The sequence below is a fragment of the Artemia franciscana genome, chromosome 1, assembly GCF_032884065.1.
Source record: "Artemia franciscana chromosome 1, ASM3288406v1, whole genome shotgun sequence".
Taxonomy (NCBI): Eukaryota; Metazoa; Arthropoda; class Branchiopoda; order Anostraca; family Artemiidae; genus Artemia; species Artemia franciscana.
In genome coordinates, this window is record NC_088863.1 from 32,964,139 (window position 1) to 32,989,093 (window position 24,955).

Sequence of the window (24,955 nt, forward strand, 5' to 3'; positions counted from 1 at the left end):
ATGAAGTTTAAAAAAGGAAGATGTCGAAGAAATTGTAATTTTTTGGAAGATATAGAAGAAACTTGTACTCTTAATGCCTTCTACCAGGGTAAGAAAATCACTTCCTGCGGTTTCTACCGGCAGTAAATTTTCTTGTTCCCAGCGGATTGGGCAGTAACCATTTTTCCGCTAGGAACGAAAATCGTAGCCATTTGGTTACTTCGGTAAGTGCCTGGAACACAGGCGAAAATACTACAACAACAACAGAAGTAGGAACATTACATCCTAGGGTAAAGTCACAAGGAATATTAATCAAAAAGATATTCCTGAATTTTTAAAGCTACATTCAAAGCTGTCAAAATATTTAACAAAGGTAAGGCTAGCCTATTCAATTCGAGTCCCGAATGCTCTGCATTTGTAGCTTAGAATAAAAACCAGTAGGCTAGCCTTTTGAATTGAGCAATATTATGTAAAACTAAAACCTCACAGCTTGTCACCAAAGAGAGATCGAGAAGAATTGTATATAGCAATAAATAGCTGGTAAAATTATGACAGTTCATATAACTGACTTAGGCTTACCAATAAAGTGAACATACCATTTGATGCCTTTTTTATGTTTTTTACAAATGTAACAATTGCTCCTATTGTAAATTCGATAAAATTCTAGTTAATTGACTTCTTGCTATCAAACAGTTTGTGGTAACAAACTGTAGTAAGGAGCAACCTGGCTCAATAGTAACCAAAAGTAAAAAAAATGGAATTTTGGTATCAATAGCTACATCAAAAGAATCGCATTTTAATACTGATTTTAAATATATAAGTTTCATCAAGTTTAGTCTTACCCATCAAAAGTTATGAGCCTGAGAAAATTTGTGTTATTTTAGAAAATAGGGGGAAACACCCCCTAAAAGTAATAGAATCTTAATGAAAATCACACCATCAGATTCAGTGTATCAGAGAACTCTACTGTAGAAGTTTCAAGCTCCTATCTACAAAAATGTGGAATTTTATATTTTTTGCCAGAAGGCAGATCACAGATATGTGTTTATTTGTTTTTTTGTTTTTTTCCCAGGGGTGATTGTATCAACCCAGTTGTCCTAGAATTTCGCGAGAGGGTTCATTCTAACGGAAATGAGAAGTTCTAGTGCCCTTTTTAAGTGACCAAAAATTGGAGGGCACCTAGGCCCCCTCCCATGCTAATTATTTTCCCAAAGTCAATGGATCAAAATTCTGAGATAGCCATTTTATTCAGTGTAGTCAAAAAACCTTATAACTATGTCTTTGGGGACGACTTACTCCCCCACAGTCCCTGTGTGAGGGGTTACAAGTTCAAAACTTTGACCAGTGCTTACATATAGTAATGGTTATTGGGAAGTGTACAGGCGTTTTCAGGAGGATTTTTTGGCTGGAGGCAGGGGTTGAGAAAAGGGGAATATGCTGGGGGAACTTTCCATTGAGGAATTTGTCATGGGGGAAGAAAATTTCCATGAAGGGAGTGCAGGATTTGGTAAAATTCTAGTTAATTGACTTCTTGCTATCTCAGAAAGGGTTAAGGTTAGGAAAATGAAACTTTCAGAGATGGGTCTACAGACTAAAGTATGTCCCAAGAAGGTATTTTAAAGCACCCACCCCCACTCCTTCTCCCTCTAGAGAGCCCTGAAATTTGCCTACATGACAGGTCTATACCTATTGAAATTTTGACAAAACAACATTTTACCTTAATTTTCAGTTACTAGTTGCCTTTTCTCTGCCTTTATTTCTGAAAATGAAATTCCTGTTATTTGAGTAAAATTTTGAGCCATATCAATGTTTTTTTTTTTTTATTTAGGAAATGTATTTGCATATGTTTCAAACCTTGTAAAATGGAATTGAGCAAAGTTATGAAGCTGAAAACAATTTTTTTGTACTTGAATTAAGCAGAAGATCTATTTTGCAAGGTTTCACTTTTATAACACACATATTTTTAAAGGTCATCAAAGGTCAGGGCCCTCTAGATGGAGAAGGAGTAGAGGTAGTTGCTTCAAAATACCTTCCTGGGACATACTTTAGTCTGTAGATTCATTCCTGAAAGTTTCATTTTCCTAACCTAAACCCTTGCTGAGTTAGCAAGAAGTCAATTAACTAGAATTTTACCCAGGATTTACTAGCATTACTTAAAAAAAAAACAATGAAAAAGTTTTTTTTTCAGCTGGAAGTAAGCAGTAGCATTAAAACTTAAAACAAAAAGAAATTATTTCCCATATGAGGGGCTAACCTCCTCCTAATACCTTGCTCTTTACTCCAAAGTATTTTTAGTTTCTAGTTTTTTAACATTTGAATTTAGCTGAAAGTTTCCCCTTCAGGCTAGCCTATTTAAATAGAGAGGGCAAGCAACCCAGCTGGCATGGCTAAAGCACCAAAGCAAACTAAAGAGCAAATTGTAAAGAAAAATTTCCCAAAAAAGATCTAATTCAGTGTTTGAAATTACCTAAATTACAATACTCAATTGTTTTCTTAAGAATAGTTGCAGATTTTTAGTATACCCTGCCCTTTCACTCCTATTTTGCTTTAAGGGCCCATTTGTGCTTTCAGATAATAGAGTAATGCATGGGTGGGGCTACAGTAGTTGAATGCTGCTCAGATAGGTATGTATACTAGGTAGGCCCCCCTGTTAATAATTTTTAGAGATTCAAGAGGGCATCAATCCATGAAAGGTAAGGGAGGCAACAATTTTACTGTTTTTTAGTGAAGATGCAAAAAAGGTTTTTTTGTTGTTTTTTTTTTTAGTCCATGGAATTCACATTGTCATACTTACATGCTTACATTGTTTCTCTATACTGAAACAGTTTTGAAATAAAAGTGGTGAGCTTTAAGCTGCATAAATTAAAATTAATTGTTACCAAGCAAACTTTGCATAATTGTATCTTTGCCTACATTTTCTTTAATTTACATTTGACACTTAAGTGACTCAGTGCCAGTGAAAGAGGTCAATCAAAATTTTTATTACAGCTAAAACCCTGCTGTAATTGGTTTTGTGGTTAGTCTTAAGTGATGGATAATGATTGTTTTGCAAGGAAAAGAAAGACAATACTGGAGAAAGAAAAATAATAAAGGAAAGAATAATAAGAAAAAGAGAGGCAATAAGAATGCTAGGAAAAGGCAGGTATTACCATGTCCTATTCCAATCATCATATACGTGAATTAAGACAAGGTAGATCTATCCTCTGTAACTTGTGTATAATCTTCTGAAAATAAAAATTCCTTATAGATCTTGTTGCACCATTCACGGCAAGGCTAAAAAATTAGTGAATATGTAAGTTTGGCTGCATAAAATGCAGAACTAGTAGAAATAGCCTATTCATAAGCCAGTACCCATTTAGATAACCACTAGAGTGCAGCTGTGCAAAAAGTGGGGTAGCATGATAGCAATGCTACTAGGCAGTTCTTATAACCTAGTGAAATTTGCAGATTTTGTCAGAAAATGCCAATGCTTCTACTATCTCCAAAATTTTGGGGATTTCCCCCAAAAATCTCTGTCCCCCCTGAAAAAAAATGGTTCTTTGAAAATCACATTTTGCTCAGGGTTGCCACCCCAAGTAAATTATTGCTAGTAACTATTCACCCCTAGTGACTATCACTTTCACTTTACTTGACATAATTTTTGCACTACTTTCCAAAATTTTCTAACTATCAAAAACTAGACAGAGATCATTGTAATATAGACATTTCTTCCTATGTTAGTAAAAGCATAATGCTCACAAGGTTATACCATTTCATCAAAGATTCTCTCATGAGTTGTGGTAAAGAATTTTGTTTGAACACATTTATGTTCAGTGTAATTCTAAACATTTATGCAAAGAGGGTTATTTTGACAGTTGGATTGTAAGTTTTAATTTTGTTCTCTTTTGTCATTCTGTTTAATTTTTAAAGGTCTGGAAATATAAGGGAGTTAGAATTAAAATCATTCTAAAATGCACATGTTATTTTTTATATGACCATTATAAAATTAGAGCATTGTACCTATATAGAGAAAAAAAGGGCGGGGGGTGATCTCATGTACCTTTGGGTACTAAATTTTAAATGTGGGAAATACTTTCTAGGAGGAATTGTCAGGGAGGGGGTGGATACTTCAGACTTACACTTACTTTTTTCCCTTACGCATATACAGGAATTCACAAGCCTGCAGCTTCTCCTTTAAGGCCAATTGCAAAAAAAAACTGGTTTGCATCCTAGTCAAATAGACCAGTTGATAATTTTCTGAGACTAATGTTTTTCCATTTCTGTTGACCTCAAGACTGATCTTCAATTGGCCCTTATTCTCTAGTAGGTTCCAAAGTGGTGGAGTAGAGCTGGAAGGAGACTTTCAGTTTATTCAGTGCTGGGTAACCAAGTTGCTGTTAGCCTCACTTCATCCCTGCCTCCATTAAGCTTTCATTTTTTTCAACTGCTGAATTTGACTATCATGTTTTCTGGAACTCTTTTACACTAATGGCACTTACTGTAATCTTCCTTAAAAATTAGTAAAATACCTGTTTTTTTTTAGGAGGGACTTTGCTAGGATTTTCTGCAATGAAATTCTGGATTCCAAGTTAGAGGTTTTGGAGAAAATCTTTTCCACAAAAAAGTTGGTCATGTGCAAGCAACATAACATCAAGAAATTTGGTGTTTTGCAAATATTGCTGCAGGGAAATTTGCTTTTCATTTAAAAATGAAATCCTGTCATTTGATCAAGTGTCTTCTTAATGATTTTAAAACGCTTAAGATAAAGCTATTTTAAGAATAGAAATGTTTTTTCCACTTCTTATTTGTTTTTATAATGCTTTTCTTAATTTTTTAGGTTTTCTGTGTACCGAAATGAGTTCTACCTGTTTATAAGTATCAAAGTACATAGACATTTATGAGACTAAGCCCTTGCTGAATTCCAAATCTTTCAAAACCAGTGCCTAGAAGAATATATTCCCAATGTATACAAAAGGAAGAGGGATGGGTTTTACTGGATTTACAGTAGCTTCAAAGGATTCTGGAGGCAAAGCTGCCATACCACCTCCTCCTTCATTAAGCAGTACATCGCGCCCAAGGAATGCTATTCCACCATCAAGTAGTATTTCACCAGCTTCAGGGAGTATTGGAAGTACTAAGCAAACAAACAGACAAGGATATTATACAATGTCTAGTATAAGTACTAATGCACTGTCAGCTGCATTTGGCTATGGTCAGAAAACAAAACCAAAAACAGAAGATGAGTATGTACATTTTATGTTCTTTTACTTATGTATTTGAAAAAGTATATTCATTCATCAAAAGGAAAATTGCTAAGAATCAATAAGATGGTTGGTTTGAAATAGTGATTGCGCCATTATTGTTCTGTTTCTAGTGCAGTATCATTTAGTATATAATCACTTTTTCAAAAGATTTGAAGTATTTTATCCTTATAAATAAATTTCAAATAGCTTTTACATGATTCACTAATGATAGATCATTCACCAAAATTGGTTTATTTCAGTAAATACAATTGGTTTCTATCAATAATATTTAAAGGAAGCTTTAGGAAAAGTATTTTATGGCTGTATAACCTGACAATAGTAGTTTCAAAGCTGTGTTGTATTTGACATGCAGTAGTATGCCCCAAATCAAGGCTGTTTCCAGGGGAGGCAGGCACCAGGTTGATCCCTGTTCCCATATAAACGTTTGTCCAACTTGTAAAAAACTAACAAAAATGCATGTAAAAAATATTCCATGCACTTTGTAAATTTTTTTGATCCTTCCCCCCGCCCTCCTGACAAAAATCCTCTTGCCATGAGTATCCAATATTTACCTCATGGAAGAAAAAGAGTTTTCATACAAAGAAAACAGTTATATAAATTATTGATAACTTATATAATGTAAAAAAGGGTATTTGTTTATCAGTATTTCAAGGGCTTTCAATAGAGGCCTGCTAAAGAAGCTAGAACTTTATGTAATCTTTGGCAGTAGGGGTTGGCACTGTTTCTGTTTTTGGCAAGAACGGAAATGACAATTAAAAAATGGAACAGGAACAAATTTTAACGGAAACGGAGAAAAAAAAATGTAATTCTGTTTTTTTTTACCAAAAAAACAGAAACGTTTATTTTTCTTTTTAATGGTTGTTTTAACAGATATTTTTGTTTTTCAAGTTTATAAAAGTAAAATGAACATTGACAAACATTGATTAATAAAAAAGATCAAATATAAAAAAAGACCAAACATTCCCCAAAAAGACCAAACAGACCCCAGTTTGCCCTCTCCCCCAGAGCTGAAATTAGGTTCTTTCAAAATCTTCTCAAAACTAAGATAAACCTGTATAATTCAAGCATCAACAGAAACAGATCAGTTATTTTAGTTTATATTTATCCATACCAAAACTCTAAAAAACGGAATTTTTATATCAATAATACATCAAAAGGATCCGATTTTTATGCTGATTTTAAATATATAAGTTTCATTAAGTAATTTATGAGCCTGAAAAAATGTGCCTTCGAAAAATGGGGAAAACATCCCATAAAAGTCATAGAATCTCAAGGAAAATCATACCATCTAATTTAGTGTATCAGAGAACCCTACTGTAGAGATTTCAAGCTCCTAGCTGCAAAAATGTGGAATTTTGTATTTTTTGCCAGAAGAAAGATGCTTGTATATTTTTTTTTCAGGGGTAATTATATCAACCCACCAGTCCTAAAATGTCGCGAGAGATCTCATTTGAACGGAAACTACAAGTTTTAGTGTCCTTTTTAATTGAGCAAAAAAATTGGAGGGCAACTAGGTCCCCTCCCATGCTCATTTTTCCCTAAAGTAACCAGATAAAAATCTTGAGATAGCCATTCTGTTCAGCATAATCGAAAAATCTAATTACTATTTCTTTGACGATGACTTGATCCCCAAAGTCCCTGGGGGAACGGCTGCAAGTTATGAACTTTGTCCAATGTTTACATATAGTAGCCTATTGGTTAATGGGAAGTATGCAGACGTTTTCAGGTGTTTTTTTCATTGGGGGGGAGGATTGGGGAGAGGGTTACGTGGGAGGATCTTTCCATGGGGAGGATAATTTCTATGAAGGGGGGGGGGCCGGATTTCCCAGAATTATTAAAAAAACAATCAGAAATTAAATTTAAGAAGCAAGTTTTTTCAACTGAAAATAAGGAGCAACATTAAGACTTAAAACAAACATAAATTATTGTGTATCTGAGGGGGTTTGCCCCCTCGTCAATACCTCGCTCTTTATGCTAAAGTTTGAATGTTGTTCCAATTCTTTAAGAATGGCCCCTGAATTACAAAGGCCATTTAGTTAGAATAAATTTGAAAATACTTAAAAAAAACTTTATCGTAAAGAGTAAGGTATTGGACAAGGGGACGAACCCCCTCATACACGTAATAACTTTTGTTCGTTTTAAGTATAATATATCTATATATTAATTTAATATATCTATGTAGCTACATTAGCCTACCTTAAATTTCTACTTACATGAGTTTCTCTGATTACAAGCTCCTTTTCATTCAGACATTTTATGAACTGATGAAACTCACCTTGGATGCTTGGATTTTATTTGGATTTGAGATTATCAAGAATCCAGACTCTATACATAACAAGTGTCCAAATCCAATAAAAGTGGCAAGAAGGCAATATTATTCTATTTGGAACCAAAACATGGAAAATGAAGAAAAACGGGTTTAAGAAAAACAGAAACGGCAAAAACGATAAGAAATAAAACGGAACAGAAACAAAAACAGTAATGAAAAAAGGTTACCTGTTTTCTGTTTTTTTCATTTTCTAAAAAAAAAGCAGAACAGAAAACGATTGAAAAAGAAAAAAACAGAAACGGAAACGGTGCAACGCCTATTTGGCAGGCACTGTGATATAATTGCTGGTCTTTTTCATAATTGATCTGTGAATATTATCCTTGACAATGTATGGTCTATAATCATATGGCTAAGCTTCAGTAAGAATGTCTATAGCTCTTCACTAGGCTGCAAATTTGGTTTGTGTTGTAGCCTACAGCCCTGATCTTTTCTGAGTGGGCTATTGTCCATATATTACACTGTTAAAATATATTCCATTTCTGTGGCTAGTTAGAAGTAACTACAGCTGATTTTTGATATGCTCTTTGTAGCTTCTAGATATATTAGAATACAAGCTGATAACTTATGTTATGTTCTTTGTAGCTTCTAGATATATTAGAACACCATCCATTAGTATTTTATACCTTTTAATACTTCAACTTCCTCCTTCATTTTCCTCTGCGATTCGTTTTATGGAGACACCAGGCCACAAGGGTGGCCCTTCCATCTCTATTGTCTATAGATTGTTCTGGAGGTTGGATAATAGGAAGATAGTTTAGAGACGGACTGATTAAGTTTCTGCTGAGTATTGCTGTTTCCCAAATCAGTTATAGCATCTTTGAATTTTGGATTTAGTTAGTGTGGGTGACCTAATCAACAATCCTGTTGATTAGGTCAACAGGATTGAATGTTACTGTGACAAAGAATTTCGTATTTTCACATTACAGAAGTGTGGTTAAGTCATAGTAGCTGGTTAGTTGCTACTTGGTCTTTGATTATTTGCAGCTTTGGTAACAGCTTATCAAGTTTCTGGAAGATAAGATGTGGAACCTCAGTCTGCCAATATGGATTTGTCCACTTTTTGATCTTAATAAAGCTTTGTCTCTTGTAAGATTTCTTGTTAATGGCGTATAGGACTACCTTTGTCCTACCTGTTTCTACACTTCGCCATTGGATGTTGGGATGTTAGTGGTATCAGTTCTAACCGTTTTTACTGCATCATTTTTGCAGAATCTTGTAAAACGGTTCTGTCTTTTACACTTGGTACATTTTTTCCTTTTTGTATTGCAAACGTGCTAGGTAAAATAGTTTCCATAGCCGACATAGAAGTCTTTGTATTGTTTCTTTTTTGGGAGATGAATAAATTCTTTTCAACAGTGCACACATTTTGTTTTATCCTACTTTGTTAAAAAGCTTCGAGGCGTGCTTTAGTTGCTTCATTCGTTCAGTATATGGTGAGAGAGTAGGCTAATGTAAGGCTGTACCCAGTGGTCAACGGCGTCTTAGTCTGGCGTATGTGTCTGCACTTGTCGGAAAACTAGACGATTTTGTCTGCAGATTTTCATATCCCCCTCCAGCTCCAACTTTAGCTTTGCCCCATGGCTTAGGTCCCAAAAGGTCTTTGTACTTGTTGCTGTGCTCGAAAAAATTCTTCAGTTTAAGCTGAGCTGTTACTAGGGTTACAATATTTGATCATTACCATTTTGTATGTACGGTTGACGTCCAGTTGGCCACAAGTACCAAGGAAAAAATTCGTATTACAAGCATGATGGGAACAAAATTGACACTGCTATCTACACACATACTTTTGGAGCTCTTAAGATCATTTTTAAAGCACAACTGCCTTTTGCATATCTTTCAGAGAAGGTAGCGTTTAGAATAATTCTATAAACAATCCTTGAATAACCTTAAGCGTAAGGAATTAAAACCTGCCTATTGCTTCAAAGTTTGAGACTGGGAACTAGACGGGTCACGGACCTGCTTCGTAGCCTTTAATAATAAAAATTGAAAATGTTTTTATGAACTTAATATTACCATAAGTATTATATGTCTGCTTTTCTACTAAAATGCACCAATGGGGAGTTGGCTATTTTCATAGTTAGGGCTTCATACCTATAGAGCTGCAATTATTGTGTTCTCCCTGGAGGAACCTTTAAACTGGTCTAGTTAAAACGGGCATCGTGAATTTTTACCCAATGCTTTCTGTATGGCTACGAGGGTACCATTGGGCACAATTAGTTAACCATTCAAACTGGCTTTTCTTTAAAACAAGGACTAGTTCTCAAAAGTTGCGATTAAATTAGGCCCTTTCTAACTTCTTAGACCATCCTATACAGTTTCCCTAGGAAGAAAATGACACGTGAATAATGCACAAGAGACACACCGTTCTTTACTATGTCACTGCTTCTGCGTTGACTAAGATACATTTTTAAAATGCAAACAAAATTCTTCGCGACTTTATGATCTCCCTGAATTTTGAAGACAAAAACCTTACCCATCTATTCTTTCCCTTTAAGAAGAGGTGTTTATAGTTAACTTCCAAGAATAAGCTATCTCATTCGAGTCTGTTTGATTGATTCAAAGAAACTGCCACCTTCACGAGTGGCAGTAACCTTGTCCTGTGTTTCAACCATTATCATGCCTTCTAAAGAAGAAGTTTACTGGAAGGTAGTTCTTGCTGTTAAAGAAATAAATTTTGTAGACATTACTAGTCAATATGTATTACATCGTGTATTAACATTCTCTTTCTGTTGTTCTTGATATTATCGTGATTTGTGCTTAAAGCGAATAGTTTTCATTGCTGATTTCTTCATGACTTTTTCCACTTCTTTTCTTTTTCTATTAGTTGAGATAGCACTTCTTCTCTTGATTATATTAGAAAACAAGCAAGTGTTTTTTCTATTGAAAGTAAGGATCAGTAGTAAAATTAAAAACTATTGGAAATTATTTCATATGTGTGGAAGGATGTCCCTTCCTCAATCCTCGCTTTTCGCGCTAAAGTCTTAAAGTTCTTTAAGGATACTTGTCATTCAAATTCAATGGCCCTTGTATTTGAGCTGTCTTTCTTAAAGAATTGTGACAAAAAGTCAAACTCTTCTCCTAGGAATGATGCCTCATTCCTGATATTGGGATCTAATGCACCTATCATGCAGACTCTTTCGAGTCAACGAAAGGCACTATTAGAAAACCTTATTGCACGACATTTTTCTACTGAGATACCTGACAATATTCTAGCTAGATTTAATAAGTCTTGGGACATCGGTTGATGTCATTAAGCTGTAGTTTTTGTAAATTAAAAAACAATTACCTTGCTGAAATGTCTATTCTAAGCCACACTAAGTGTTTGTTAGTTAAATGATATTTTTATGTAAACTATTGTGAAATACTTTGTGCCAAAGACGTAGAAAAGTTTTTACCCACTGGGTGTCACATCGCTGGGTGGAAAGTCAATACAGTACCTTGAAAAATACTCACCTAGGTATTATTAAAATTATCGATGAAATGCAGTGTTAATCAGTAGCTTACTGTACATGGTTTCATTGAAAGACTGATCAACCTAAAACTAGGTTTATTGACAAGTCTTTTTCGACAAGCACTGTAATATATCCCTACTCTTGTACGATCTTATATTCAGGTATTTTGAATCCGATGAAGAAGATAAGCCTGCCTACCAGCCAGCACCTGGAAGTCCAGGTGAAGCCAAAAATGGTTCGAATGGCTCAGATTCTGAGGAAGACCCATTGGATGCTTTTATGGAAGGCATAAACGCCAAAGCGAAGTATGAAATGCAGGTTGCCAAAGAAGGTGGAGGCAAAAAGACAAAACGGGATCTTAAAGGAATTCGTGATGATATTGAAATGGAAGACGCCGAAGAATCTTATTACAAGTATCTTTTCACTGTTTACTTTATTCTACTTATTATTATTGCTTTTTCTGTTGTTATTAATCTCAGTCTTCACTGAGTCTGAATTTTGCAAGTAAAATGCAAGTGTCCGTACTCAGGCGAGGAAATTCCGCACCTAATTATGTTGTGTAAATCGTGTGTAGTAGTAAGGATGTGAAAGCATTTACCGTATGATGACGAGCTTTCTATTTTAAGCTCGAAAATTGAAAGTAAAACTTTTGCACGAGTAATTTGCGAATTTTCATTGGAATTGAAGAAAACTGAGTGTAAAACTAAGTTTTATTTTTGCCAGTGTTTCCCTGGTTGTGCGTATTTTAAAAAGTACGGCTATTTTTGATTTTGTTATATAATTTAATATATGTTTAAATGCTATTAAGTTGTTAATTCTTGTTTGGTAGTTCTTAAGTCGTATTTAGGAAATAAATACTCTAAAGCATGTTGTTATCAGCTAGTTACATCTAGAATTTAGTTATCATACATAGGACACCAGGTAGTGACTCAGTTGATTTGCTCAACTCTGTCTTAAGGGTTGACCTGACTTTTGTTCCTGGATGTTCCTCAATTGAATTCAATTTATTCGAAGGGGAAAAAATGTAATAAATGGTTATCCATTAAACTCTTATGAACCTGTGTTACTAAAAAACACAAATCCTAAAAAGAACAACAAAACTAAGATAAAACAAAAAACTTGTTCTCAGCTGTTGAGCTGTTATTATCCTACCTTAACATGAAGACCAACATCTTCACAAGTGGTGCATAAACACGCGCGTATACAAAGTATATCAGAATAAAAAAAACCCAGCAAAATCAAGAAAAAAAACCTTAGAGGCCTGTAGACCAACTAATGACCTAATTTGGCATAACTCACCTGTTTAAAAGTAAACCTTAAAGTAAGTCTTAAAGTTTTACTTTTTAAAGCAAGGTGCTGAATAATATTTTGAACGTCACTTAAAATTTTGGATCAGGATTTAGGGCTCTGGAGACAAAAAGACAGCTTCGAATGGGATTGGGATGGCATCCTAATATCTTAAACCTTTCTGGTATTGCAACCATATGTTTCATTTCCATAAAAATCATAGTAGCAAAACGTGTTGTTACATTACTATTTAAAATAAAATGCATGAACTTAACATCGGAAGTTTTGAATTTAGTCTATTTTGTTGAATTAATTACATTTTTCTTAACATAGTTCATAATTATGTAAAAAGTGGAGAGGCCTAGAGAGATCGGTATATTTAAAAACTGTCGTAGCATAGCTAAATTCAGTTTTTTACAAATTCTTACATTTAAACAAAAATCACACACTACGGCTCAGCATTAAAAATGGATGTGGAGAAAGGCACAAATGAGTTGGCGTAACGATTAATTCGTACTATGGGGGTTGAAGTCTATTTTGTAACCGAGTCCGACTATTGGGAGGGGCTGGTTCGGGTAGTAGTGATCGGTGGCTCGTATTGGCTAGGACGGATTTTCTATTTTCCAAATGGAGAGAACAGTCTCACCGCGTTGTCCATTTAAATGTCCCTCTTGAAACTAAAAATTCGTAGCCTCATAAATTCTAATTATTGCTTTTCGATATAGCTTATGCTATGATTTTATTCAGGAACTACCCCAAGACTGTATAAATGCTTGCCTGGATAAACTTAATCCAAAGAGAAAGTATCAAATGTGGTATTCAATACTTTTTCAGCTTGTTGAATCTAAATAATGATTTCTTAATTACTTTATCTCCAATACATCTTAACTTACACAGTTTTACTATAGAGATAAGCTTGATAAATCTCAGCTACTATGCAAGCGTTTTATTGCATCGGAACTCACTTAATTCTTTTTTCTTATGGAAAAAAATCAGTATTTTTCTTTATCTTGTATAGTTTATTCTCCTTTTTATTTATTTATAATACCAAAAATGGTGGGGATGTACTAATACTTAAATATTGAAGTTACTGTAGACTTTTTTTAAATTTAATTTTCAAATGATTTTTGGATTTTTATTTAATGAAAAGGGGGAAATGTTGAGAGAATTTAACTATAGCTTTCAAATTCTTATCCTTCGTTGGATTAAATTCTTTTGTTGTTTTTAGAAATTCTTCGTCTCCATATCTTTTTTACATTGTTTTTCTCTCACCTCACTTGTTTGGGGCCTGGGGCCTAACAAGGAGTGAGTGGGAAAAATGTTAGATATCTGTATCATAGAATAGGTTTTATTAAACAGATAAAAGAATTACAAGAAAGAAATGAACTACCAGTAATATAAAGGACTGTTGCAAGAAAGACCTAATAAAATTAGTCAAGAACAAAAAATCTTTTTGTTTTACAGGTATGTGGCCGAGAACCCCATTCTTCCATCTGCGGACGACACCTCAGATACGGAGATAGAATATGACGCTGAAGGCAATCCTATAATTCCAACCAAATCAAAGCATATTGACCCATTGCCACGTATAGATCATTCTACAGTAGAATACCTCCCCTTTGAGAAAATTTTTTATGTTGAACCAGAAGATATTAAGAATTTGGAAGCAGATCAAGTTGATGAACTTCGAAATAAGCTAGGAATCAAGGTTTACAACTAATTTTTTCTTCTCTATTTCTTAATTTTAGTCTAAAACTAAATCAAGAATTATACAGGCATATGTTTATGGTTATTCTAGGGGTTCTTATGCAAATCTCTTGTTCACCAACCGGAAGTTCATTTTTTTTACTAGCTATTTAAAGTTTAAAATTTAGAACTTAAAGAATATCAAATGAATATTAAAAATAATTAGAGTAAAGCCAATAACTAATGAGCCTAAAAAGTGATTATATTTGCATATGGGGCCTGGAGAAAGAAAGGCGCTATTTTTGGCTAGAGCTGGGCTAGTAAAATTGTTTCTATACACAAATTGTATTTTCATTTGTTTCTTTTGGCTATTTGATTTCAAGAGAATTTTATGATATTTACATAATTGTATATTCCATATGTGCTATCCTTGGTAAACATCATATTAAGTCTGTCTTTCCAGAAAGTAACACTAGAAAAACTTAGCTGTAGGAAGAAGGGATACTAGTTAAAGATATAATTGCATTGCGTGAATTGTATGATTTTAAGGAGCCCTTGGAAAATTTTTCGTAGGAAGGCGGTACCTTGTTATGTAGGATTTTATTTTTTTGATGTTTCACATTCTTATAGGCTCTTTGACGTTCCAAAAGTCACAAGCTTGCCACTGATATACATTTTTAGGCAAAATTGTCACGAAAGGAAAGAATTAGTTTGTCAGTATGGCAACATTATCCCTCCTTTCCTTTTTTTCAAGCATAAATATTAGATTGACAAGTTTTGAGAAAGAATTTGTACAGAAATACTTTTCAGAGAAGCTTCTAGTGCATCAGATAATTCAACGCATGGTGAACTGTTGTATTGTTTTCTACTTATTCACGAATGATGTAAGTTTTTGCTGTTACAGGTCAGTGGTCCTTCGCCTCCTAAGCCGGTGTCATCGTTTGCTCATTTTTCACTTGACGGGGGCCTAATGAAAGTAATTCGGAAACAGGAATATACACAGCCAACTCCTATTCAGGTAATAACAAGAATAAAGTAATGCGTCTGGTACTATCCTGGCTGGGTGCAGAAAATATATTATTCTGTATTATTTTTCTATTTATTGGCATTTCGCTATTGGGCACAAAAAGAGGAAGAGGTTTCTGTAATTTTGATTGGACAAAAACCAAAGTATGTACCCCGTTTAATTTTTCAAACTTCTTGGGGGATCAATAATAGACGTTACAAAGCTTATCAGAGTGCCAAATAGGGGGGTGGGGTAATTTTCCATCCCCTAGATTTTGAAAAAAAACCTTACCTTTGGTATTTGCATTGAGGAAAATCGAAGAAACAACAAAACGATCCCCTTTCTAGATTTCAAAAAAAAACTTTTTCTTTATCTGTATTTAGAAATAAAAGTTGAAAAAAATCCTTTTCTTCCTCCTTACATAAGGAGGTTATCTGGTCCTAGTTTATAGTACTAAATGTCTTTTTGTTGAGACTCGCTACTATTAAGCCTTGTTGTCAATTACTATAAAATTTCGCTTCTGGATTCCAGTCCATCCCTTCGATTTTTTTCTACGAAGCGACATTTATTATAAGTATCTTGTACTTTGGTTTGTTTGATTTTTAACCGTTTATTTTTGATTATTATTACTGATTGGTGCACTTTTCAAACTCTTGGACTAGTTTGCAAAATGAAAGAATCGACAATAATCCCTAGAGTGCATATCTGACTTAGAAATTAAAAGTGTTTACAGTTTGTGTACTATCCGTATTTTATACGCCAATACGAAATTGTGTATATACCTTGAGGTAAGTGATAAATTTGTATAGCAATAAGAGACAAATTTTGATAACATTGTCAAAAATTGTTTTTCAGTTTCAAGGAATAAAGTCTTGTGGATAGCATTATTTTAGCATTTCTGGCCAGGATTTCCCGCCAACACGTACTTGAAATATTTGCCAAATATCTCTTGAGGAAATGAAAGATAAGTGTGAATATGAAAAAATGATACTCTTCCTGTGGTTATGTGGAGTTAGAAATAAGGATAGGGTTATCAGTTAAATCTCCAGTTTGGAACTCTTCAAATTTTTAACAGCAAGCTAGCAGACAGATAGGATCTGGATGTAAAAATTTGAGTGAATTAACAATTATAAATGGGAGAGAAACATTTATATTGTCTAATAAGAACTAAGTCAAGCTTGCGAGTAACCAAATGAGACCTTGAGTGACATTTTGCATTTTTCTGCAATAAAATCGTTATAAAAACAAATACTGGTAATTTTGTTTGATAAAATCCTATCGGAGAAGACTATTAATCCATTTATAGGATTCTAAGTCGTTTTGTTATTTTTTAAAAAAGGTCTGGTGAAACATAAATGTTATGTTTTCCTCATTGCCTCAATTTTTATTTTAATTAATGAACTTACCATGTTTTTCTCTGTTATAGGCCCAGGCAGTACCAGCCGCTTTATTGGGGCGTGATGTATTAGGAATAGCCAAAACCGGCTCTGGAAAGACTGCCGCCTTTGTTTGGCCAATGATAACTCATATCCTGGACCAACCTGCGTTGGATTTGAAAGACGGGCCTATAGGAATAATTTTAGCTCCTACACGAGAACTAGCTCTTCAAATTCACACTGAAGTTAGGCGCTTTGGAAGACCTTATGGAATAAGAGTGGTTTGTTGCTATGGAGGGGGCTCCAAGTGGGAACAGTCGAAGGCTTTAGAAGAAGGAGCCGAAATTGTTGTTGCTACTCCAGGTAATGTCAAATTCCTGTGTAGCAGTATTTGTGTCGTGGACAATTCTGGTATAGTATCAAATATGTTTCCCAATCTCACACATTCTGTCATGATGGATTTGTTTGCATTTCGTTGGTCAACAAACTTTAAATTTTCTCAAGAAGAAAACTACTAATTCTGATAATATTTCCATTGGTCATGAATGTGAAGAACGCACCAACAAAAGTCCAGGAAATTTAACGTAGGAAAAAGAATCAGGGCCTAGACCCTTTTCTTTCATTTTCTCGGACTTTTACAATTGATTTAACAGGACTGATTCTTTTTCAAGGTTTATATTCTCCCTCAGACTTCACCAATCGATTCAACATTCCAACCTATCTATTGATTTTTCAGGAGGTTGGACCCTAAACACAGTCACTTCCAGGAAAGAAAAAATGTCTGAATATAAACGAAAATCAAAGAAAGCTACCCTTAGGTTTTGGTCACCTATGACTTTGTCCCAGAAAATCACCCTTGACGCCCATATCCTCCGTTGCTAGTAATGCTGCCCAAGCCCCCAGGAAAATCTAGCAAGAAATTTCCTTGCCACAAGAAATCTCTCTCCCTCCACCTTTTTTTAAAAAATATCAGAAAATGGAATAGTATTCCCCCATAGTCAAAATCTGCCCCACCCTCCTTGCTTGGACTAGACCCAGATCTCCCGTTATTATAGTATACCCATCCTATGGGAAACTTCCGTTCCTATTCTACCTCCTCTAAATTCAACAACCAATTTCCGTTCTTGTTGCCTGTCCCCCCCCCTCTAATTAAAATCTACCTCCCTCTTCCAAGTTTTTTTTTCCGTTTTCTTCTCCATTCTTTTGTAATCAATGAATTTTTGGCAGAACTGATTTCTATTTTCCATTATACCAGTGGAAAGGTAACATATGTTTCATTCAAACCTAGAAAGCTTCTTATAGCTCTTTTTTCCGCTAGGGCCTCCTTCAGCCTCTCCCCATTACTCGACTACCTAAACTTACTCCAATATCTCTCCCGACTAATATGACCACTCTCTTTTTGTTCCCATTGCTCAAATCAAGGTTTCACTGTTAACAATAAAAAAAATCGCTCATTTTTTGTTATTACTTGCTTTTCCAAAGTTCCTAGTTGTAGCTGATGAATTACTGAATTTTAAAGTGACTTAGTTAGAGGTCCATTCTCAAGTTCGTAGTGTCGATTTGATTGAGGTATTAGAGACTGATGTCAACAGATCAAAACGCCCCAAGGACATGGATTCAAACAGTATACAAACTCCGAAACGCTGGTATTTTTCTGGTAGATATCCTTAAATGCTTAAAACTAAATTCTCTACAATTCCTTTTATATAAAGAGAGTAGTAAAACTTCCAACGACGAAATAAAACTTTACTCTGCATTTGATTTCAACGAATACGCAAGTTTTTATGCTTCATCAGTCTCTATCCCGTTCCCCATTTTTGTATATTGAGTAATCCTTTTTCTAAATTTAATCACACCTTCTCTCATACGTTATTTTTGAATATATCTGTTTCTAATAAGGCCTTTTTTGATTTTGCATTTCTTATCAAAATTGTTGGGATCTCGTCAGGTAGTGGATTCAAAACTTGATTAAAACCAAAGATTCTACATATATTCCTTCCATGACAAAACAAAATATGAAAATTGTTCTAGTGACAAAAAATACATGAGCCATCAGTTGAAAAGATTGTTTAAGATTGAAGTGAATACTCGATTAAGGTAAAACATCTAAAACTAACTGCGTAAAAACAAAAAAAACGAAATTCGTGCATGTACATCTTCATGTAAGAAAAATAAAAGTCAGCGATCTGCATTTTGCTAAGTTGAAATAAAGGTATAATAATAAAATAAGGTATAATCTTGTGAAACACGAATGTAGTCTTAAATTCCTCCTCCTGAAAGAGTCTTTCTAAAAAGAATTGTTTTCCTTCATAGTACATAGTCTTTGTACTATGTAGATAATACATAGTTTTAAATATTTTTGACACGTCTTAAAGACATTTAGATCATCAATAATATTTCCAACTGTTCGAAAAATCTACGCCAAAGCTCTTAGCCATTGCATGGAATAGAATTCGACCCAGCAGAACTCATTGGGTCAAACCCTTGTAAATCGGGAGAAGATCTCTCAGAAGATCATACCAATTATTTGGACAAATGATGGAAAAGACTTTAATTAGTTATATTGAAATGTCTTCTGGACAGGTACTACAGTATTTAATATTTCGTTTTTCAAGTCTAAGTGGAAAAAACTGGAAAGCTGAGCAACATTAAATATTTATTTGTTAAATTTGTAATGGACTGTTTTTAAAAAAAAAAAAATTACGATAAATTTTTAATGGACCATTTTCACTTTGTGATGGACCTCTACTAGTAAATTGCTAATTGGTAGAAGCTAGGCTTTATCAATATTACCTCTGTTGAAAAGAAAGGTAACACGCAAGTTTTCGATGTTTTCGATCAGCTGATAGTTTCCTATCAGCTGATGGATTGAAAAGAAAAGAAAATCCCAAATTTTGAGCATAAACAATTAAGAAACTTATATTATTTTGCTTCGACCACTGACACTAACTTGTTCATCTCATGGACAAAATACCTGGTAAGAAACCTGAAAAACTTAATACCTGGATTAATCTGGTAGCGGTGTGCTCACTTTGACCCCCTTTTAATTAGAAATATTGGGTTGTTTTTCCAATAGAACACAAACAGCTAAATACCTAAACGTCTATTTCGATCTTCTCTAAATTTAAAATGTTTTCCTGTGGTCCGTCCAAGTCAATGATCGTCGTAGTCTATTGTTCTAAATACACATTTTCATACGACAAGGCTGTACTGCTGCTCCTGAACTTCCCAACGCGGTGATTGTGTTCGAATTGTGAATATTTAAGTGGGAAAAGAAAAGAAGGGTATAAAACAGTAGGACAAGGGTAAGCATAATAACCCTAGTCATAAGAAAGGAATGGGGTAAATTTTTAACACATGGAGACTGGGCCCTAACAGAACTTAGATGAATTACCTTCGTGATCAAAAATTCATCTTCATCTAAATTCTGGGGTATTCACCTTAATGTCCTATTAGACAAATACGGACAAAAAAATTAAATCAACAACAGACGCTAGGTATATTCTTGCTTGGTGAAAAGTTGCAATAATTAATAGATGCAGCATACATGTTTTTTTCCCTAGCTTGAAAGGGAAAACGCTCAATCATAGTTGCTTTCCTTCTTGGAGACTTGGAGTAATTAGAGTTGGATATATTGCCTATTGTTTGAAATTTCCTAAACCTATCCACACTTTCCCATGACTTACAGGAATTACCGAAAGTATTTACGATGGTTTGGTGGCTTCTTTGGGCTGTATAATAGAATTCTTGGATTGCTTATTGCTAGCTTGGATTAATGCTGCATGGATTGCTAGCTTTTGTGATCTTTAATATCTTTGTAGAAATTTCCACTTTCTCGAAGAAAATAAAGAGCAAAAAAAAATATAGACTTCTTTTGATAGGTATTTTAATGGTCAGCCGATTTCTGTACATTACGTACTGTAGATCTCATATTGTCTGATATAGGCTTTTATCATATGTTGTATGTTTGTAGAAATTCTAATTTTATCGAAGAAACTTAATGCAAGAGAAAAAAAAAAAATATGGGAATAACAAATAACTCAATGAAACCTCAATGAACAATAAAATCACTAAATAAGGTTCAAACTAGTATCCAGGTCGGGTACATTTCATTTTAAATGCTAATTTAAGGACCTTGTCAATTCGAAGTGTTAGCTCGAAACTCGTTGAAAGTTATGTCAATACTGCTAATAATAAATACAAAAGACAGTTTTTTCAGTTTTAGATCTCAATAGGTTTTTATTTATTTTTATAGATGTTTTATAGGACTTTTATTATAGGTATTTTAACTAATTCTGTTGTTTTTTTCACTGAATTAATAAAATTTCATATTTCTTCCAAATCTATGTCTGTCAGAGAATAGAAACTTTTCTAGGGTAGAATACGCACCATATTCTTAATTCTAGAAGAAGGAAAATTTTAATTTTTTTTTTTGTTCGCAAAAGTGCCTTAAATCCTTTTGACGATTTGGAAATACTCACTTGACTATTATTTCTTTCTTTTGGTAGGTCGTATGATTGACATGGTGAAAATGGAGGCAACAAATTTACGAAGAGTTACATTCTTGGTATTAGACGAAGCCGATCGAATGTTTGATATGGGATTCGGTAAGTTACCATTTTGCATTTAAAAAATATGCCTGTCTCTGGTCTCTACCCAAGTTGCCTAAATTTCAGCCTGGGACGGAAACGATGGTTTTCGCTTTTTTTTTTTTTTTTTTTTTTTTTTTTTTTTTTTTTTTTTTTTTTTTTTTTTTTTTTTTTACAAGAGCATACATTAGATCAGCTAAAAGGAGTTTTTTAGTCTGTTCCGGAGAGGACTTAGTATCTTTGAGTAATGTTTTCTACCTCTGAGTGGAAAGCTCCAATCTAGGAGGTACGAAGACCAGCACCTGTTTCGAATTGAGTTGTGACGATTTCTGGACCCCGTCAACAAAATATTTTCGTTGGGTAATAAATTTAAGAAAAACAGTTTCGGAGGGTAATAATTTTTTAGACCTAAACATTCCCCCTCTAATGCAAAACTGGGTCCATCTCAACTGTTACTAGCCATTGCTGCTCCTTATTCTGGTTGAACTTATTTTTTATTTTTTGTGTTTGGAACTTGGCAGAGGAATGATGTCACATATGCCTGCTAAACGTTCATAGATCGTTAATTGCTTATTGGACCTTACTCTTTGCTCCTTTCAGAAAATAATCAAACGAGTTGAGCAAAGTTATTTGACCCGGGTGATCTTCAGGAGGTGGGTATTTGCGCTTCTTAAAACCAGTCAAAATAAATTAAATCAGTTTTGTATAAAAAAAAAACCTGGGGGTTGATAACTTCATTGTTGCAACAGATATTTTAAAAATAATCTGATGCAACTATTTAATCAAGGGAGAAAATGTAAATAGAACTGAACGGTCGTATCATGCTTATGTTGAGCAATTGCAGTTGGCATCATTTACTGGGGGATGTGCCAATTATTTTTTTTTTAGCATAGGCTAAAACACATTTGGTTCCACTTCCGCCATGAAGATTGGCGTTGACTAAAAAAAAAATTTTTCTCATACATCTGAGGGCAAGAAAATTCATCTCCGTGGTCTGTCAGTATAATCTATAATTTTACCCCCAGTTACAAATGACAATTCAAAACTATGATGTAGCTCTGCAGCATTAGTAGGGTGTCTTTTCTATAGTTTTCTTGATTCTTAATAGTCGGGAATAGCCTTGTGGCACTAACCAGGCTATATAAGATTATATTCCAACTCTTCATCCGTCACGATGGCTACAACTAAAACTACTGAAGTTCAACTGGCTGGTAACGGTAATATTTAAAGATGAATGGTTGGTTATATGCTTCTACTAATTGGTTTACCAACCTAATTACCTAGTTTCGCTATGATTGCCCTCTATCTATAGCATTATGATCATAAAAATTTTCGGATAGCTGTATAATGCTTCGATAAGATTACGTTGCAAGTTTTAATCCATTACTATGTCCACGACTGAAAACAACAGGTTTTTTTTTAATCTATCTTTCCTAATCTGGAATAATTTTTGCCCCTTAATATTTGTCTTACATCTTCACTAATTCTACTTCTGCTCTAGAGATTGAAACTAAACAATATAATGATTGTTGACTTTCAAAGGTGTCTCACTGCTAAACAGATAGAAGTTTAGTCCTACTAAACCCACTACTAAACAAATAAAAGTCTAGTCTTCGACCTGGTGTCAGCTCAAAGGAGCCGACACCGGGTCAAAGAATGGTTCAGACCATTTCTTTCTTGCTGCTGCGTTAAAGCTGAAGCTATCAAACCGTAGGAATGCCAGACTACCCCCTAGATTTGACACCGAGAAACTCGAAATCCCAAAAGTCAGGGCTGAGTTTGACATGGAGTTGAGGAGCCGCGTTCTAGCCCTGGAACAAGCACAACAAGAAAATGAGAGTCCAGAAGAGGAAGTCATAGAGAGGACATGGTTGAAGATCAAACATATTACGCAAGATGTCGCTGCTCAAGTCCTTGGAAAAAAGTGATGCACCGCCAAAACATTTACTGTCCTGCATGAGAAGAAAAACGCATCGAACAAGCCGGTACTCAGAGAGCTCCACAAGAAAGCTCATAAGATGGCCTCCTGGTCACAGCTGGCCACACACCTAGAAGAAGCTGCAGCTAGAAATGAGACCTGTAATCAATATAGGATCCTCATAGAGCTGAACTTGAAAAAGAAAAGGAATACCATTTCAGAAAATGCGAAAAGATCAGGTGGAAAATATCATCAGAGGGCGACTAGAAAGAATGAACCTACACCACAAACTTTCTCCGTCCACTTCAGCCATAATATGCAACCAGTAGCTCCTTCATTCGTGGAGCAGTATTCTTGCGATGTATCTCCACCTTCGATGGAGGAGGTCAGAAACGGCGTGAAGTCTTTCAAAAAATATAAAGCCCCAGGTGAAGACTCCCTAACGGCAGAAATATACAAAGCAAGTCCGGCACTCATTTAAGCCCCTACGAACCTACTTAGTAGAGTCTGGGACGCTGAATATGATCCAATAATCCCTATATTTAAGAAAGGAGATGAAGGAAACTGTGAAAATTACCAGGGAGTCTCTTTAGACCTCTTTAGACTCTTTTTTCGCCCTTTAGAAAAGAGCGTGAGCAGCAGACAAGGAAGAACCAGGCAGTTTTCGCCCTTTAATGGGTAGGTGTGACCATATCTGTACCCTGCGACTCCTTCGCCAACGTTTCATTCTCGGATTGGGTACCCTTGCAGTATTTCTTGACTTCATCGCTGCATTTGACTCGATTTTACGACCCTTGCTATGGCAAATAATGCTCAAATTATTTTCATCGGTGTTCCGACGAAAATAGTCTACCTGCTAAGAGCATACAGTGAGAATACCCTGAGTAGGGTATAAATATATAGTGAGCTAACAGAACTATTTGAAATAGCATTCGGCGTCTGTCAAGGATATCTTGCATCGCCAATTCTTTTCAACTATATTATAGATTGAATTATGGAAAACGCGTTTAAAGAAGATAATGTTGTTGCCTTTTCAGCGCAAGATACAATTGCTAACATTGAATACGCATACAGTTTTACTTTACTCGCAGACTCTGCCTAGAAAGCACAAAATATGATAGAAAGGGTATTGAAAACGGCCAGACTCGTGATCAGTATCTCCAAAAACAAAGTATCTTTTAACCAAAGAGAACACTATGTATCTTAGAGGAGGACCTATTGAGAGGATATTCAAATACGTTCAAATACCTAGGGCCATCAATAAACGCCAAAGGTGGCGCTACTAGTGAGATTCAAGGCAGGATTAGCAAAGTTTGGCCGGTCTTTGGCCAGCTTCACAAATCACTTTGAACTAGAAGGGAAATCAACCTTGTGACGAAGCTCAGGATCTACTCAGCATGTGTGCGTTCAGTTTTTTATATGGATGCAAGACCTGGTCCCTCAAGGTGGAGCGAAAATGTCTACAGGCTATTGGCAACATACGGGTGGCGCAAAGAATCAGCAACCAACGGCTCATGAAAGTATGCGGTGAAAAGCGTGACGTTTCTGCCGTGATCAAGAAAAGATCTCTCGTCCCGTAATGGGGCGTCTGGGAGAGATCCAGACACGCCAGGTACTACTAGCCGCCCCCGCTTCGTCATGGAAGAAAAACCGAGGTGGCCACTTGAAATCTCGGCATAACGTCGTCAGAAAAGATGTTAAACCGCATGGCGGATTCTGAAAGCGTAGTCACAAATGGGACAAGGCGTGAAGACAGAAACCAATGGAAGCATTTGGTCCAGTAGCTTCTTGATACCGAGTTGGGCTGAATAGTCTATGTCTCGTCTTAAGTAAGTAAGTAGTCCTTACTTCTGTGATATTAAAAAAGTTGGTCTGTGACGAAAAAAAAGAACTTTAAAACCAAGAGACATAGAGTTTTGTTTCAACACTGAATGATAGCCTAATGAGCTTGATGAGCTGAAGAAAATATGTGTATAATTTTTTTTAACCTTCAGACACACTATCTTAGAGTGTTCAAGAGTCTTAGCGTTTTCAAGGTAAAAAGTTTCAAACGTTCAAGTTGGTGTACATAATAAGCGTTAACTTATTCC

General features: G+C 35.0%; 1 protein-coding gene across 2 annotated transcripts in view; it reads left to right on the forward strand.

Annotated features, from left to right (window-relative positions):
* Positions 1–211: 211 nt before the first annotated feature.
* Positions 212–24,955, forward strand: part of LOC136028861 (ATP-dependent RNA helicase DDX42-like) — a 44,175-nt gene continuing 19,431 nt past the window's right edge. Inside the window, exons 1-7 of one of the 2 annotated variants that reach the window (XM_065706804.1) lie at positions 212–352; positions 4,796–5,201; positions 11,165–11,416; positions 13,755–13,998; positions 14,881–14,994; positions 16,409–16,721; positions 20,867–20,965. In XM_065706804.1, coding sequence (XP_065562876.1) covers positions 4,921–5,201; positions 11,165–11,416; positions 13,755–13,998; positions 14,881–14,994; positions 16,409–16,721; positions 20,867–20,965 — 1,303 coding nt within the window. In that variant the 5' untranslated portion in view covers positions 212–352; positions 4,796–4,920. The remainder of the gene's footprint in view (positions 353–4,795; positions 5,202–11,164; positions 11,417–13,754; positions 13,999–14,880; positions 14,995–16,408; positions 16,722–20,866; positions 20,966–24,955) is intronic. The other variant, XM_065706810.1, reaches the window with a different exon arrangement.